The sequence below is a fragment of the Copadichromis virginalis genome, linkage group LG1 (genome assembly GCF_057382275.1).
Source record: "Copadichromis virginalis isolate Kocher_CV1m ecotype Utaka linkage group LG1, C_Virginalis_male_GT1.1, whole genome shotgun sequence".
Classification (NCBI taxonomy): domain Eukaryota; kingdom Metazoa; phylum Chordata; class Actinopteri; order Cichliformes; family Cichlidae; genus Copadichromis; species Copadichromis virginalis.
The window spans coordinates 27,810,900-27,827,771 of NC_140618.1; the positions used below are offsets into that span (position 1 = coordinate 27,810,900).

Consider the following 16,872-nt stretch of genomic DNA (forward strand, 5'->3'; position numbering starts at 1 on the left):
AGGTAATGATCGTATGCTGATTCATGTTTTTTTTTTTCGGTTTTTGTTCTACTGCAGAATATTTTTAAGGTTATCTGCTTTAAAGCCAGGCCAGGAAAATCTCCTTCATGTTTTTCTGTGTTTTATCCTCAGTTACTTTGACACAAAGGCATCTGCTGTGATGCTCACACCTCTGATAAAGTCTTATAGGTGTCAGTACTGACAATTGATCAGACTTATAATATTTCTGACTTAGTCAAAATTGACTGAATCGAATCGAATCGTGAGATTATGAAAAAGAATCGAATTGATTCTAGAAATAGGGGCGATACCCAGCCCTATAGTATAGGAGGTGACTCACCCTTTTTTCCCTCCCAAAATGTTAAAATGATAGCTATGAATCTACATCTGTGTCATGGAAATTTCCTTAACGTGTGTTTTTGTTCTGACCTTGAGAATCAAAATACATTATTAAAGCCAGGAAGAATTTATTTTTTTATTGCAGACGCTCAGAAAATAAATATGAATGATAAACTGTGAGCTCTATATAAGAAAAATAAGTACAAAGCAAAACCAAGGTGTTAAACAGTATTTCAAAGTAAAAAAAATACTATGCACAGTATACACATGAAAATATTTCAGGTATCATAAGGATTTCTGTTTTTTTTTATGATGATTTCCGTTGACGTTCTGTGGTTAATTGTGGTTGAATGGCTTTTGCTGAAAGTGCTTGCAACATTTTAATGAAAACTATATTAAGAGAACTTTCACCTTTACAGTACACAGTAAATAAATATAATGTACAGTAAGAAAAGAAGAGTAACCTTATAAATTCTATAGTTTCTTCCAACACCAAAAAAAAAATCAGTAATGCTACCTCACTGAAACTAGCTTCACTTTGTTTTTGGGCATGGTCTTCCTTAAAGATCTCCAGAAGTTGCTGTGGGAAGGTTCCCCTGACCTCCAATCCAGGCTGGGTAGCACTCCCAAGGCCCTTTGCACAAGTGTGGGCAGGGGGGGATCAGGCTGGATAAGAGATGGCGAGGCTTTAGTGGTCCATAAAAGCAGGAGTTTTAGGACAGAGTTTTGCAGCAAAGCCTAAAAATGTGTAAAAAACCCCAAAACAAAACAATAATGATAAATAAACGATAACAATCTAATTGTTAAGAAATTATAAATATTTTCTTGTTTAAAAAAATTGCACCTTCATCGTAAAAGAAGATTCACACAGCTATTGGTTTCAATTTAAGTCACTGAAGTGATTAAATGAAACTTACAGGATTGTATTCGGGTTGTGCTTCTTGCAAAATGAAAGTTTTCCACTGGCAACTTCTACATAGTCATTATTTGCTAAACATAAGTGTGAAGTTTGGAAGGAAAATTGCATGTTTTCATAATGTGTCCAGGGAAAAAATAAAGCTTTAGAAGGTACACTTAACTGCCAAAAGTATTCAATTACCATCAAAACATTTGTTAAAATGAAGTCCACAGCCACAGGTGTATAAAACCAAGCATCTAGGCATGGAGACCGCTTCATCTTCCTCCAAGAGACCTAGAAACACTTATTCATGCCTTAATCACCTCTAGACTGGACTACTGCAATTCACTCTATTTGGGTCCTTAACACTCATCTCTCCATCGCTTGCAGTTAGTCCAAAATGATGCTGCACTTCTTTTAACAGGTGTTAGAATGCATGAACACATCATTCCAGTTTTAGCAAATTTACACTGGCTTCCTGTAAAGTATCGTATTGATTTTAAGATTCTTTTACTTACTTTTAAAGTTTTAAATAATATGGCGCCCAGTTATTTAAACAAACTCCTCAACATGTATGACCCCAAAAGAGGGCTGAGATCACCTAACCAGATGCTCTTAGCACAACCGAGGCCTTGATTGAAGCATAGAGGAGATCGGGCCTTCGTAGCAGCAGCACCCAGACTCTGGAATAATCTGCCAGTGGAGATTCGTACTTCAGAGTCTTCAGTCTTTTAAGTCGCGTCTTAAAACTCACTTTTTTACTTTGGCTTTTAATTCGAGTTCAGTTTGAGTACCTGTTTTATGTTTTTAATGTTAATTCATTGTCTTCTCATTTATCAGTATTTGTTTCTAATTTATCTATATTTGTTTCCTATTGCTTTCTCTTGTTCTTAACTGATTGTGAAGCACTTTGATTAACTGTTAGTTAACCAAAGGGTTAGTTGTTTTTAAATGTGCTATACAAATAAATTTTGAATTGAATTGAATGGAATCTGGAGCTCAGTGAACTCCAGTGCGGTACCGTGATATGATGTGTATAAGAATGTCTTTTATTTATGTATTATTCACATTATTTTATTGTATAATGCCTTAGTGCCACTGGATTTTAGCATGTCTCACACTCAAGCAGTTAGACAGATGGTGGGGGTCTGGTAAGGAAGTTGGGGGGAAGCAGACAACTCCACAGGAAGAGTCTTTTGTGTCTTCGAGGACTCTGGGAGGTAGCAAGGGAGTGTGAACCTTAAGGTGTGAAACAGCTGTGTACTGCCTTTTGTTCCTAGAGAAGGTATTTAACTGAGAGCCATGCAAGGCTCAGAGAGGGACTCTGCTGACCGTCTGCCCCACGGTCATGCATCCTCTCCACCAAGCTTAGTTTTCTGTTCTTTGATTTGATTAAAGAATGTTAGCTACCGCTCACCACTTGTCTGCAGGCTTTATTTAATGGAAAACTTCCGCAATAAGATGATGTCACAAACAGGATGGTCCGTGTGATCGCTGAACAACGGTTCCGTGGACGGGCTGATCACCCCTGAGAGAAAAGGTACCGTTGGGGGTGTCCAAATTCATGGGCTGCATTTGTAGGCCGATTACGCCACAGCGATGCGACAAAGGCTGCCCAAATTCGTAGACTCCTCCGAATGCAGACAAATGCGTCCTCCTTTTCCACGAATTTTAAGGATGGGTCGGGTGTGTCCTTTATGGCCCACCATATCGCAGAATTCATAGCGTGGATCAGCCAATTCCAGTTTTCAACAATAGCGGCCGCTACTAAGTTTTTAATATTACTCTTATTACTCTTTCTGGGTCACAAAATAAACTTTTAACATATTTTCAGGGGAGAACGTAGCTGTGTAAACTTCAAATATCTACAAAGCTGTTGAAGCAAGTAAGGTGGCCAATTTTTGTATGCGATTGCAGAAGAGATTTAAAACTGTGACCTAGAAGTGTGATTGTGAGAGTCGTTTTTGCCACAGGTTATCCCGGGGGGATCAGTAATCAATGAATTTTAACCTGTCTTACATGTAACAGTCCATCTGGTCTGATTACTACTAGAGATGGACCGATCCGATATTACGTATCGGTATCGGTCCGATACTGACTTAAATTACTGGATCGGATATCGGAGAGAAATTAAAAATGTAATCCGATCCGAAGTATCACAAAATCACCTCACAAAACGCGCTGATTGGCGTAACCCAGCTCTGCGCATCGGAGCAGTATGTGTCACGTGATAGAGCGGCTGTTGTCTGCCAGACCTGTCGGTGGTCTGTTGGAGCATTTGGAGCCTCGCTACATGCTTCCTAACCGCGGCATTTCATCTTGGCGAAAACTATCCCAGAGAAGTAAAGCAAGTGTGTAAGTTCACCCCTGAATGTTTGCATAGTATTTCCACGTTAAGCTTAACAACTGATATATGGATCCACAGCTGGACTGGCCATCGGAGTTCCATATTGAGGTGAAAAGGAAGCGATTTGTCCCATACTTCAGCTAGAATTAAAAAATAGACACAAAGCTGGAGTTATTCTGTCTTTGCTGTGCAGTTGCATCTACTTCTCTCATTCACTCCCCCTTCCTCTCCTGTTATTACTTCAAACATGAAACTGATCAATGATCAGCTGATCGGCTTTTCTGCAGCAAGTCCCGTCTTTCAGCTTGATCAGCTGTTGTTAGAATGTATTTAATATCACTTTCTAGTATCAGCTGAGGTTTGCTGGAGCCACGGCTGTAAAAGCTGCTGGTCATGATATCCGTTTGGATATGTGGTGAGAGGGAAACATGAAGATGAAACCAGGAGATGTCTTTACTGAATCATCAGAGCTGAACAGGTGATGGAGAAACAGGTTTACCTTTTAGGTGACATGAATGAGTTGAAGGGAAGTTATGAACTGTTTCTGAGAGATAACACCAGGATCCTTTTTTAGGTAGCTGACGGCTGGTAACTGTGCAGGGGCGGGTCTAGCAAAGTGTTGCCAGGGGGCCAGGTAGGGCATTAACAGGGGAAGGGGGGCACAAAGAAATATTTTTCTTTGTTATGTCATTTAAAAACTTTGAACAAATAATTATCTGAATCTTACAACAAAAGTGGTCATCTGATTAAATGTATAGAAATCCATTATTGTATATAGTAACTAATAAGTGTAATATACACCCTAGTAAGCTATAGTACGTTTTCCTTTGGGAAGGTACCATCTGTGCAGTCTGCAATTCTGTTGAAGAAAGATGTTGAATCTCTTTAAATATTGTAGAAAAATAATTGATTTCTGTGCATTTGTTTTACACATGCATTAAATTAAAGTTGATTACATCGATTAAGAGCGGGGGGTGGTTCCCTAATATTTTTGCTGGGAGTTGGCAACCCTATTAGTTAGGTAGGTAAGTACTCTATAAAATACCAGAATAGGGAGGATGGTGTAGGTTTAAATTTATTAGATTGATCAGTATTGCTGAACTATAAAATGTTTTGGGTGGAGTGTATTTTTTGCATACAGGTATAACAGAATAGCTTTAGTCCCTTGTTTTTTTAAAACTTGAGTATGAACTTCTGCAAAATGCAGCAAGATATTTATTAAAAACTGTTTTATTGATTACAAAATGCGCTGTATCGGATTCATATCGGTATTGGCAGATATCCAAATTTATGATATCGGAATCGGTATTGGAAAAAAAAAGGTGATATCGTGCCATCTCTAATTACTACAGAAACTATACAAAACAAGAAAAAGTTCTGCTTTGTGAGTATGTAATCCTACCTGAACTCCTGATTCCAGTTCAAACACAGCATTACTGTTGGTGAAGTAGTCATCTGACAGGACACAGATAAGCATTTGGCTTTTCTTTATTGCAAGAACCACGTCATTTGTGTATGCTGTAGAGAAAAAAGAAATTAGGAACCCTTTTGGGAAACATCTCTCACACAGACACAGATATATGATCTTTTAACCTCCTCCAGGAATCACATCCCTCTCCAGTAGACAGAGGCGATACCCCCACTGGTCCTCTAACACTTGGGGCAGCAGCACCTCTAGTGGCTTTTTGGTAGCTTTAACTTCCTCGTTAAGTAGGTCGGTGATACACAGGTCTCCTGTCAACAAAAGAAACTGTTACTTTATGTTTTTTAAAAATGTAATAGGGTGAAAAAAGAATCCTTGCTTTGGCTTACCTTCCTCATCATTAAGAGGTGATCTGGAGGAAATGATCTCACCTCCCAACACTTCTTCTGATGCAGGGCTCCACACATACGACAGAAACACATCAAACTCTTTCTCATCTGGTAGAGGTGTCAAGTTGCGAAAGACAGCGTGAGAAAAAAAATACATATGATAACAGTCTTTCTTTGTGGAGACAAAACAATATATTGACTGCCACTACTACAAAAAGTGACTATTTTAAAGCATTGACACAGCGTTTCAGTTAGCCTATGGATTTAATGCCCATCCTGAAGTAATGCCATGTCCTATAAAGAGGAGAGACAGGTGTGCCAGTCTATGTGCATCTGCATTAACCTCCATTGTGTTTTCCATTTTTAAAGTAGCATCTGTAGATGAGCTGTATCTCCAGCCATTTTACACGCACGATGATTATCAGCCCACCCACCGGCAGGAAGGCTGTAACTAGATACCCAACCAGTGATGGCCATTGCACTGCAAGAAGAAAAAAGCAACAACAAAAGAACAACTTTTAGATTGTATTACGTCTTCAAAGCAGGAGTGACCGACATGGGAAGCTGGATGGGTAGAAGCTGGAAGACAAAACTGAAACAGTTTAACTACACATTAAGCAGACACAGAGCAACCCTCGCGTGCTTTAAGAATTTTGTTTGTGATGAATATGAGTTAAATAGCTTTCTCTTTAGCTTTAGATTGGATTTCATCACATTTTTTGCTTGTTTGGTGATTAGTTTTTTTGTTTTTTTTTTGCAAAAATATTGTCTATTGCAGCAGACCACAACAGTGACTAAAGCACAGTGGTATAACAGTGTTATTACACATATATTCTGACTAAAACATGAACACATGAAGTAACAATAAGAACATTATTACCTTTAATTTTCCTTTTCAGCTTGATTGTGGCGCTGATGTTTCCAAATGTATTACTGGCGATGCAGGTGTACGTGTACGTCAAGTGATGTGGTGTCACCTCATTTATCGTAGCTACCTGTATGACCTCGTACTCTTGCGTGTACTTTTTCAAAGACTTCTGTCTGCATTACAGAAATGATGTTGAGAGCTTTGCATGCTACATGAATGGATTTTATAACATTAGTAGTAAGGGACTGATGCGACTTACTTACTGTCTAGTAGAGTCATGTTACCATCATTATTCATGTACCACTCTATCTTTGGTGAAAAATTTAGTTCAAAAGGAAAAAGTGCCTTACATAAGAATGTGTAAGGCTGGCCTAAATTGAGTGGAGGAGAAAAAAAGCCATTAAAAGCAGGTCACTAGAAGTGACACAAACAACTAATGGGCTGCTTGATTTTGTGTGTTCACTTCCTGTACATGTTTTTCTTTAAAATAAGTTTTTCAGAATGATGTAACTAATCACCAATTTCCACTTCCTTTGGCTCATTATCAACAGGAATCCTGGGAGGACTGCGTGATGGCGGTGCTGTGAAGGCGATTGGAAATAAAGTCAGAAATGTGTACCTAATTTACTACAGAAACAGTCATACACATATAGATCTGAGCTCTACTTTGAAACAGCCACTACAACAATTCAAATGACTCCTTGCAATCTGTGTATATCAAGACATACCGACACCTTAAAATTCAGCAAGAAACAAGCAGAAATAAGCCAAGATGCAGGCAGCTCTGTCAGGCTGATTTTTGCATCACAACACTTGTCAGCAAGCTACAGAGGGGCTCAGAGCACAGTATGTTTTAACTGTAACAGCACTAACTTATAGCTAGCTGCATACCCAGAGCTCTTTTATAAGACAAATCTACAGATAAATGAAATGTACTATCACCATATGTATTTGCATGCATTCTAAGTTGTTCTTACACAGGAAAGCAATGATAGCAACAACCACACAAACAGTTAACCACTTAACCACCTACTGTGGGTTAGGCCCTGTGGTATTCAGTTTCTGAGCAGCATATGAACCAAATAATATTTTTTGGTAGAGTGTGTAATGTACAAATTGAGTCTGGGATGTAAATGGTTTTCTTATAGGGCAGTGGCATTCAGGTGTCCCTTGTGTAATTGTATATTTCTTGAAATTGGATTGGAATATGGATGAAATGCCATTGCATCAGTGTAAATGAATACACTAATGACATACTGGTGAAAGAACAAATTTGTCTGACCTGGCCTAGAAAAAAAATATTATTGCAATTTATAGAATCTGACTTTTCAAAAGTGTGTTAAAATGGATGCTTAAATTTGGGACATCTGTTTGACGTGCAAATGTGTAAATGAGTACGTACAGACATTAGATCTTGCAAGATATGGCCATGCTGTTTTATCCGGTAGTATGCGCTGGCCTACTTTAGTATTACTTTTTTATCTTATTAGACTGTAGTATCAGATTTCTAATTGGCCAAACTATCTATTAAAAGCAAGTAAGAGGACGCACATAACTTGGTCTTATATACATACATACATGTGTGTATATATATATATATATATATATGTAAATCTTTTTGCATTTTTTTTGTTTGCTAGCCTTTAGTGGCACAATCTTTTGCAAGACGACTGCAATAAATAACCTAACAAAACAAAACAGAAAGATGCAAGTTGTGTAACCAATGTGTTTTCTTCCACTGAGTTACATTATGTAAGGATTATAATAAAGCATTATATTAAAATTCCCTTTTTAATAACCTTTAAGAGTGGTGCTGCAGCTGACATGAAGCATGGTATTGGAGCTTTCAGAAAAAAAAACTGTTGTGAATAAAACAATTGGTGCAACTGGTTATGAGTTTAACTTCACAGTTTAGCAATTAAACTGGGAAGCTGGAAGGATGGAAACTGTGACATTAAACTGAGCAGGGCGATAAGATAAGCTCTGTGTGTGATGTCTGCTGTTTTGCAAGTGCACTATAAGAGATCAATGTGGACACTCAAGTGTGCAATAGCAAGAGTACAACAAGATAAGACAAGACACTGTTGGGAAACAACACGCATTCGCCACCAAAATAAAAGACGTGCACCAGATAAGAAGTTGCAACGCGCATTTGCGTACATATAAAAGCCACTGTTTTTGTCTGCTAGAGTGGGATTATTCTGCACCATATCTCTGTGCGTTCATCTTTTATTTGAAGCCAGCTCACCTCCTGCAACCACTTTTCCGAGAATACGTGCTCCTTCTTACATTTATTTGGAGGTGGAGGAACACCAAAGTAATTGCTTAAAGGAGCTTGCTTCTTCGACATCTTTAAGAATTCTAAACAAATGTCTGTCCTCCTCCAGAAAATCTTATGTACGCAAACGCGCGTTGCAACTTCTTATCTGGTGTGTGTCTTGTATTTTGACAGCGAATGCGCACCTGTGGACCACTTATGTGCACCCCTGTTAATAGCTATGGATCACATAGCAATAGCAGGAATGGAATAGTGCAGTCGCTGAATGTTAATAGCTAGACTATGTATAGAGCATTAACCAGATAAAACATCTGGCAGCTATTGATGCTGTGCCAATCAGTGTTTCAGTGCAGAAATGTTTTAGTGAATAAATGAAAGCTTAAAGATGCTGGTGTTGAGGCTCATGATTTTAAGCGGAAGAATTATGGGCGAAAATGAATGTTGTGATTGGTAGCTGCACTGAGATGCGCAGAAAGGACGAGAAGTCTGTGCAACTGTGTATGTATGAATTGGACTATGTAATTTTAAATGCCCAGCAGTTAGGTGAAGATTAACAACCCTAGAGTTACAGTTAGGTCAATACCACACAACTTTTTGTAGTTTTGCTTGTTTTTTTGCCTGCTGTTCACTATTACAGTGGATTTTAAAATCAAACAGCCAAAATGCTATTGAAGTGCAGTTTCAGCTTTAATTTAAGGACTTTGACAAATGTGTTACACAAACTGTTTCGGAATTACAGCCATTGTTATACATATTCCCATACTGTTTTTTCTCATATTTGGATGCTGTTCACTGGAACTCTTAGTGTGCAGTCCAAAGAGGTGCAAATGAAGGAGGCCATCATGTTGAGTCTTAATCATGTGCCAAAAACCAGTATGGTAGATTGTAAAAAAAAATAAATAAAAATGAATGCACTGGCCAGTTCAGCAACACCAAAACATCCTAAAGACCATTGAAGACAACTAAAGTTCTTGATCACAGAAGTTTTAACTTGGTTAAGACAAACAAACAAAAAATAAAAAAAAACTTTCGCAACATCCAGCTAAATTAAGAACTTTGTCAAGAAGGTAGGCATATCACTGACATCTACATTCAAGAAATTGCCTCATGAATGTGCGTACAAAGAGATTACAAAAAGTCGCAATCCACCGATTGCATTTAAGAACAGGAAGGCCAAATTAGACAGGCAGAAAACTTCATGATCCAAAGCATACTGCATTATGTGTCAGAAAAGGTGGTGCAAATGGTTACGGGCATGTATGGCTGTGAGTAGAAAAGGTAATTAGTGTTTACTGATCATGTGACTGCTCGTAGAAGTAGCAGGATGAAGTGTACAGGGCTATACTCTTTCTCTGTACTCTGCTCAGGTTAAGCCAAATGATACAAAACTGATTAAACTCCACATTACAGTGCAAATGGATAATGATGGAAAGCATAGTGCAAAAACAGAGATGGGATACTATTTAAGTCAGTCAGCTGATCTGTAATCCCAACAGAGCATGCTTTGTAGTAACTGAAGAGAGAGACCCCAAACGAGCAGCACCCAAATATTATTATATTCATATTTACAAGCATCCTGTTTGTTGCGAAGAGCTCATGATTTTAAGTGGACGTAATCTTGGGCGGAAGTGATTGGACTAAGTGCAGAAAGTGTATGTATGAATTGGACTATCAACAGTCTTTGTGGATATGCACATTCTACAAACTGCCTGTGAGAAGCTGGAGACATTTCTCCTAAAAAACACAGTGCAGCTGCTCATGTTTGCATTAGCTTTAAGTTAGCATCACTGCACACACGGGTGTCAGCTCATTAGCTGAGTGGCTAAATATGTAGAAACTGTGAATATTCATCAGTTAGTTAAGAGATGCCAAGACAACCTAGAGTGCATGTGATACTAATACGGAGCCCGCACCATCTTTGGATGTCTGCCGATCACTCTTCATTCCTTGAACTGACTGAGAGACTAGAAGCTAGAGGTGCAGAGACTTTTACTGCCAGATATCTTCCAACAGCGAGTTCTTTTCCTCATCATGCTCTTCCAAGAGCATAAAGACTGCAAGTTCGGCATTATAGGGTACAATATTTTATGTATTTTTTCGTCTTTGAGTGAAGTGACCATCACGTTTTGGGCCACACTGCTCCCAAGCATCACTTCAGGCCTGCAACAAGTTTTCATTTCTGTTGGTGTTATTTTATTTTAACATATGCTGGCTTGAGTGTGTGCACAGAGAGAGTGTGGACCCCCCTTTGTGTTACTGAAGTTGAATTTGAGTTATCCAAATGACCATACCAAACATAATGAGACATTTTAAAGTAATTGTAACCCGGCATTTTACACAATTCTCTGTTTTAGTTTTCAAGATAATTTAATTCAACTCAATTGTTTCTGAAACTGGTCCGAGTCATTTTATTTCCTTAGTTACTAAGGTTGGGGCATTTGATGACTAAGTGTTACATTAGCGATTTGTAAGTGTACTAAATTTGTTACTTTTACAATACCTGCATTTGATAGTTTTAAATAGGTATCCTAGTATTTTAAAGTTCATCTAACAACACTCAAGACACTAAGTAATATTTGACATACTCTTATTGGATTAAAGTTGTTTGGTTTAAAGAACCCAAGGTGCTTACCTGGCACGGTAAGTACGGGTGGGCTACACAATGATTGCAAAGGATTTTCTTCCATATTTTTTAAAATCATCATTGTATTTAAAATTCTGTTTGGGTGCCCAGTTAGTTTTGATCCTCTTTAAATAGGGGGTTATGCTGTAATTTACAGCTAATCTAAAAATATTGATTATTAAGCCCCTTGAATTAAAGCTGAAGGTCTGTATTTCAGTTTCATCTTGATTGATTTTAAAATCCACTGTGGTAGCACAAAGAAAAATGACACAAATTTGTCATCATCCCAAACAATTATGGTCCTAACTGTATGCTACTGTGTTTGCTCAAAATTGGTGGTACTTACAGGGAGTGCAGAATTATTAGGCAAGTTGTATTTTTGAGGAATAATTTTATTATTGAACAACAACCATGTTCTCAATGAACCCAAAAAACTCATTAATATCAAAGCTGAATGTTTTTGGAAGTAGTTTTTAGTTTGTTTTTAGTTTTAGCTATTTTAGGGGGATATCTGTGTGTGCAGGTGACTATTACTGTGCATAATTATTAGGCTACTTATCAAAAAAACAAATATATACCCATTTCAATTATTTATTTTCACCAGTGAAACCAATATAACATCTCCACATTCACAAATATACATTTCTGACATTCAAAAACAAAACAAAAACAAATCAGCGACCAATATAGCCACCTTTCTTTGCAAGGACACTCAAAAGCCTGCCATCCATGGATTCTGTCAGTGTTTTGACCTGTTCACCATCAACATTGCGTGCAGCAGCAACCACAGCCTCCCAGACACTGTTCAGAGAGGTGTACTGTTTTCCCTCCTTGTAAATCTCACATTTGATGATGGACCACAGGTTCTCAATGGGGTTCAGATCAGGTGAACAAGGAGGCCATGTCATTAGTTTTTCTTCTTTTATACCCTTTCTTGCCAGCCACGCTGTGGAGTACTTGGACGCGTGTGATGGAGCATTGTCCTGCATGAAAATCATGTTTTTCTTGAAGGATGCAGACTTCTTCCTGTACCACTGCTTGAAGAAGGTGTCTTCCAGAAACTGGCAGTAGCACTGGGAGTTGAGCTTGACTCCATCCTCAACCCGAAAAGGCCCCACAAGCTCATCTTTGATGATACCAGCCCAAACCAGTACTCCACCTCCACCTTGCTGGCGTCTGAGTCGGACTGGAGCTCTCTGCCCTTTACCAATCCAGCCACGGGCCCATCCATCTGGCCCATCAAGACTCACTCTCATTTCATCAGTCCATAAAACCTTAGAAAAACCAGTCTTGAGATATTTCTTGGCCCAGTCTTGACGTTTCAGCTTGTGTGTCTTGATCAGTGGTGGTCGTCTTTCAGCCTTTCTTACCTTGGCCATGTCTCTGAGTATTGCACACCTTGTGCTTTTGGGCACTCCAGTGATGTTGCAGCTCTGAAATATGGCCAAACTGGTGGCAAGTGGCATCTTGGCAGCTGCACGCTTGACTTTTCTCAGTTCATGGGCAGTTATTTTGCGCCTTGGTTTTTCCACACGCTTCTTGCGACCCTGTTGACTATTTTGAATGAAACGCTTGATTGTTCGATGATCACGCTTCAGAAGCTTTGCAATTTTGAGACTGCTGCATCCCTCTGCAAGATATCTCACTATTTTTGACTTTTCTGAGCCTGTCAAGTCCTTCTTTTGACCCATTTTGCCAAAGGAAAGGACATTGCCAAATAATTATGCACACCTGATATAGGGTGTTGATGTCATTAGACCACACCCCTTCTCATTACAGAGATGCACATCACCTAATATGCTTAATTGGTAGTAGGCTTTCGAGCCTATACAGCTTGGAGTAAGACAACATGCATGAAGAGGATGATGTGGACAAAATACTCATTTGCCTAATAATTCTGCACTCCCTGTATATATATCATGAACTTTTAACCATAGTGATAATATCTTGATCATATAAGAAAACAAAAATACACATACATATGAGAACATGAAGACAGCACTTACGTATAACTATGACCTCAACCCCCGTCCTCAAAGTCCATGTCACTCCTCCCTCAATTATTTGTGTGTGACAGAAAAATACTCCATCATCCTTTTCATGGACTGGTTCGAGATATAACACCTCTCTGACTTCCCGGGACGGCCTGTGTTGGTCTGAAACCTTCTTTTTATTCTGTAAGAAAGCACACTTGTTTTGCTGTGATTTCAATGTTTAGATTGTGAAGTGGTTACTACTATCTTGTATGGAACTCACCTTGTACCAAGTGACATTTGTGTTGTTACTACAGCCGAAGCCTGGGCAGGAGATTTGACCACCAGCACACACAACCAGGATTTTAATGCTTTCATTACGCCAAAGGCATCTCATTTTCTCCACTTGCAGACGGAAGAACAGCTTGTTGCCACTGGATAGCAGCGACACGAACATGTAACAGAAATTTGTGAAGCAGCAAGTCATTTACACTCATTGAAAACAATTTATTTTGCATTTGAAGATAGATTTAAAAAAAGGTTTTAAACAAGTTTTGATTAAATTACTGCACTCAATGAACTGGGCCGCATTCAGATTTGTGAAAGGTACTATAAATGTGAAGTTTCATTGACTAATGATAACATTTAAACATCTCAGAGGTGTGATTCACACTTTGACACTTTTAAAGTGAAAACAGGTTTCGCATTCTCATGTGTATATCTGTTAGTGGCTGAGAAGAGGTGTCTTGCTGAAACACCTACGGTGAAAATGATGAGGGTGAAACCCACAGACATCTTTCTATGCTAATAAACTTCAATCTGACATAAGATGACCACTGACAGGAAAAGTGAATAACACTGATTATCACTTCATCTGTTAGTGGGTGGGATATGTTAGGGAGCAACAGTTTGTCCTCAAAATTGATGTTAAAAGCAGGAAAAATGGTCAAGAGTAAGGATTTGAGTGAGTCTGGCAAGAGCCAAAGTGTGATGGCTAGACGACTGGGTTAGAGCATCTCCCAACCTGCAGCTCATGTGGAATCACTGGTAAAACCAGCGACAGGGTCCTGGTCAGAAGAAGTCGAGTCAACAGAGGCAGTGTGATGGATTTGGATATGTTTTGCTGGGAAACATTGGATCCTGTCATCCATGTGGATGTTATTTTGACACGTACCACCTAACTAAGCAGTGTTGCAGACCATGTACACCCATCTGGGGTGGCTGTAGCTCAGGTGGCAGAGCAGGTCAGCCACTAATCAGAAGGTCGGTGGTTCGATCCCAGGCTGCCTCCTGGCTGCATGCCAAATATCCTTGGGCAAGATACTAACCCCGTGTTTGCCTACTGGTGGTGGTCAGAGGGCCCGGTGGCGCCTGTGTCCGGCAGCCTCGCCTCTGTCAGCGCGCCCCAGGGCAGCTGTGGCTACAATGTAGCTTGCTATCGCCAGTGTGTGAATGGGTGAATGACTGAATGTAGTGTAAAGCGCTTTGGGGTCCTATGGACTAGAAAAGCGCTATACAAATGCAGGCCATTTACCATCTGTGGGATGTGCTTGAAAAAAAACAGTCCAATCATTGTAGGCCTTACCTCATAACTTACAGGACTTATATAAAGACTGTGACTAAAAAGAGAATGACAAGACAAGATCCATTAATTAAGTTGTGCAGAAAGGTGGGATGATTTGCAGTGTGATCCACTCAGAGGGAGTCATAGTTTAGATTTCTAAATTATGACTTAAAAATAAAGTTAGTAAAATAAACCAAATGTCAGACAACACTGCCAGATACCACAACCCACCTTCAGGGGTTTAGAGGAATCCATGCCCTGGTGGGTCAGGGAAGGGATTCCTTGATTAAACAGTGATTTTTAGTAACATTTGGCATTTTGTGCTATTTTTATCTGAGTCCTCGTTAGGGTCTCTATGGGCAAGAGAAACAATTACAGCAGCAAAAAACAAAAAACTGTTCCGGGGTGCAGTGTCTTTAAACATACCTAAAATAGGAACAATATATCACTGTATACAACATATCAGTACTTGAACTTAGCATTATTTACTTTGTGAAACATGAATAATTTCCAGAATGCTTAGCTTCAGCTATAAACAGTTTTCCACAGTCTAGGAATTGCTCTTCATTTCCTCCTCCTTCAGCACTGGAACTTGTACTCTTCATATCCACCATCTTTGAACAGTTACAGTATGGCATCGTAAAGTTTTGTCCCTCCGCAGCTTTGTAGTGCTTCTGAAGATCTGGACACACAGATGAGTCGTGTTGTTGTCATATTTCAATCTAAAATAGTCACTCTTCACACTTCCTCTAAAAAAAATACAACATTTTAAAACACTTCTGCTGTAATGTATGATTTACAATTTGTATTATGATAAATACCTGATTTGTTTGTTTGATGATTTGCTTCACAGTATCCCTTCAAGGAAAGGTGTAGAAAAAACAGGAAATATGCAGTTTCCATGCTGCGTCTTCGAATCTGAGAAAGCCGGTTGTTGGTGTCAGGCGTCGCAGTGATGGAGTTCTTAGTATTTCCTACGTTTCATGTTCTTTCTTCTTCTTTGGTGGAAAATCTTGCGGTTGAAGCAATTCACAGGACATATGTTGCAGCATGTGGTGTCATACAATTTCCTGTTTAGTTACACCCGAACATCATTTCACTGGAACTCACTCTAATATTTGAGTTCCTGCTACTTCTTAGCCACTTCCTGTGTGAACAGCAGAACAACATTTGTCTGTAGGCTTATATTTTACTTGTGTTTTAAGGGAAACCCTGTTTGACAGAGGTAGGGGACCCTTTCAGGATTTAGTGCAAAAAATAAATAAATACATAAATAAAGCAAACCCCAAACACAATTATATATATATAATTACCACTGTATGATCTTTTAGAACAGATGTGTTAAGAACTACACATCATCTGTTGAAAACGGCAAAATGGTGTGATCCAGTCTCATTGTTGTTGCGCTGCTACATGCACATACAAGTTTATGATGGTATCTGCTGTGTGGTGGCATGCATATTTATTGGGCATCATAGTGGAGATATATGTGTCAGGGATAAGGATAACCTTGAAGCTTTAGGGAAAACCTAGATGACAAGAATCACATCCAAAAGGACTTTTCTGTTATGTGTGCATGGATTCTTGAAAGCGCTGGAAACCGTTCGCTGCTAAAAGGCAAGCCGCAGCCAATATCTACTTGCCACAGAGATTTAGGTAAGATCTGTGGTTAAAACGGGAATTCTTTTTTTTTCACATTTCTACCTGAAATACACATTCAAGAAATTTGACTGTAAATTTGACTGTTACTGTGAACCTTGTACAAACTTCGAAACTAAAATTATCCTTGCATTATGTGCGACAACAATTGTAGTAATTATTTCCTCCAAACCATCAATGTGTCTTTTAAACCCCAATCCTACAAAACTGCTCAAAGACGTCTTACCATTAATTAAAGCTTCAATCTTAAATATGATCAGCCATTCTCTATTCTGTACCACAGGTCTTCAGGCTGACAGTAGTTAAACCATTACTTTATTTGAGCACTTAAAGCACTTTATATAACTTGCGTCATTCACCCATTCATGCAAACACTTTTTTCTACGTAAGTGCTTTCTATCTAACATTCACACACATTCATACTCCAATGGATGCATCAAAGAGCAACTTGGGGCTAGTATCTTGGCCAAGGATATTTGGCATGCAGGAATCAAACCACCAACCTTTTGAT

The 16,872-nt window shown here is 38.9% G+C and overlaps 1 protein-coding gene across 2 annotated transcripts; it reads right to left on the reverse strand.

Moving 5' to 3' along the window:
- Positions 1–461: 461 nt before the first annotated feature.
- Positions 462–15,767, reverse strand: LOC146718905 (interleukin-18 receptor accessory protein-like). Of its 2 annotated transcripts, none has more exons than XM_085457409.1 (12): positions 15,524–15,767; positions 15,192–15,384; positions 13,422–13,572; positions 13,172–13,340; positions 6,783–6,845; positions 6,524–6,635; positions 6,277–6,437; positions 5,740–5,877; positions 5,397–5,504; positions 5,178–5,318; positions 4,987–5,102; positions 462–1,005 (listed from the first exon to the last, which is right to left on the reverse strand). In XM_085457409.1, exons 1-12 carry the CDS (start codon positions 15,603–15,605, stop codon positions 853–855), a joined length of 1,587 nt encoding a protein of 528 aa, XP_085313535.1. In that variant the 5' UTR covers positions 15,606–15,767; the 3' UTR covers positions 462–852. The 2 variants fall into 2 exon arrangements, with proteins under 2 accessions (XP_085313535.1, XP_085313525.1); XM_085457399.1 differs by having other exon boundaries at positions 462–1,077.
- Between the last annotated feature and the right edge of the window lie 1,105 nt (positions 15,768–16,872).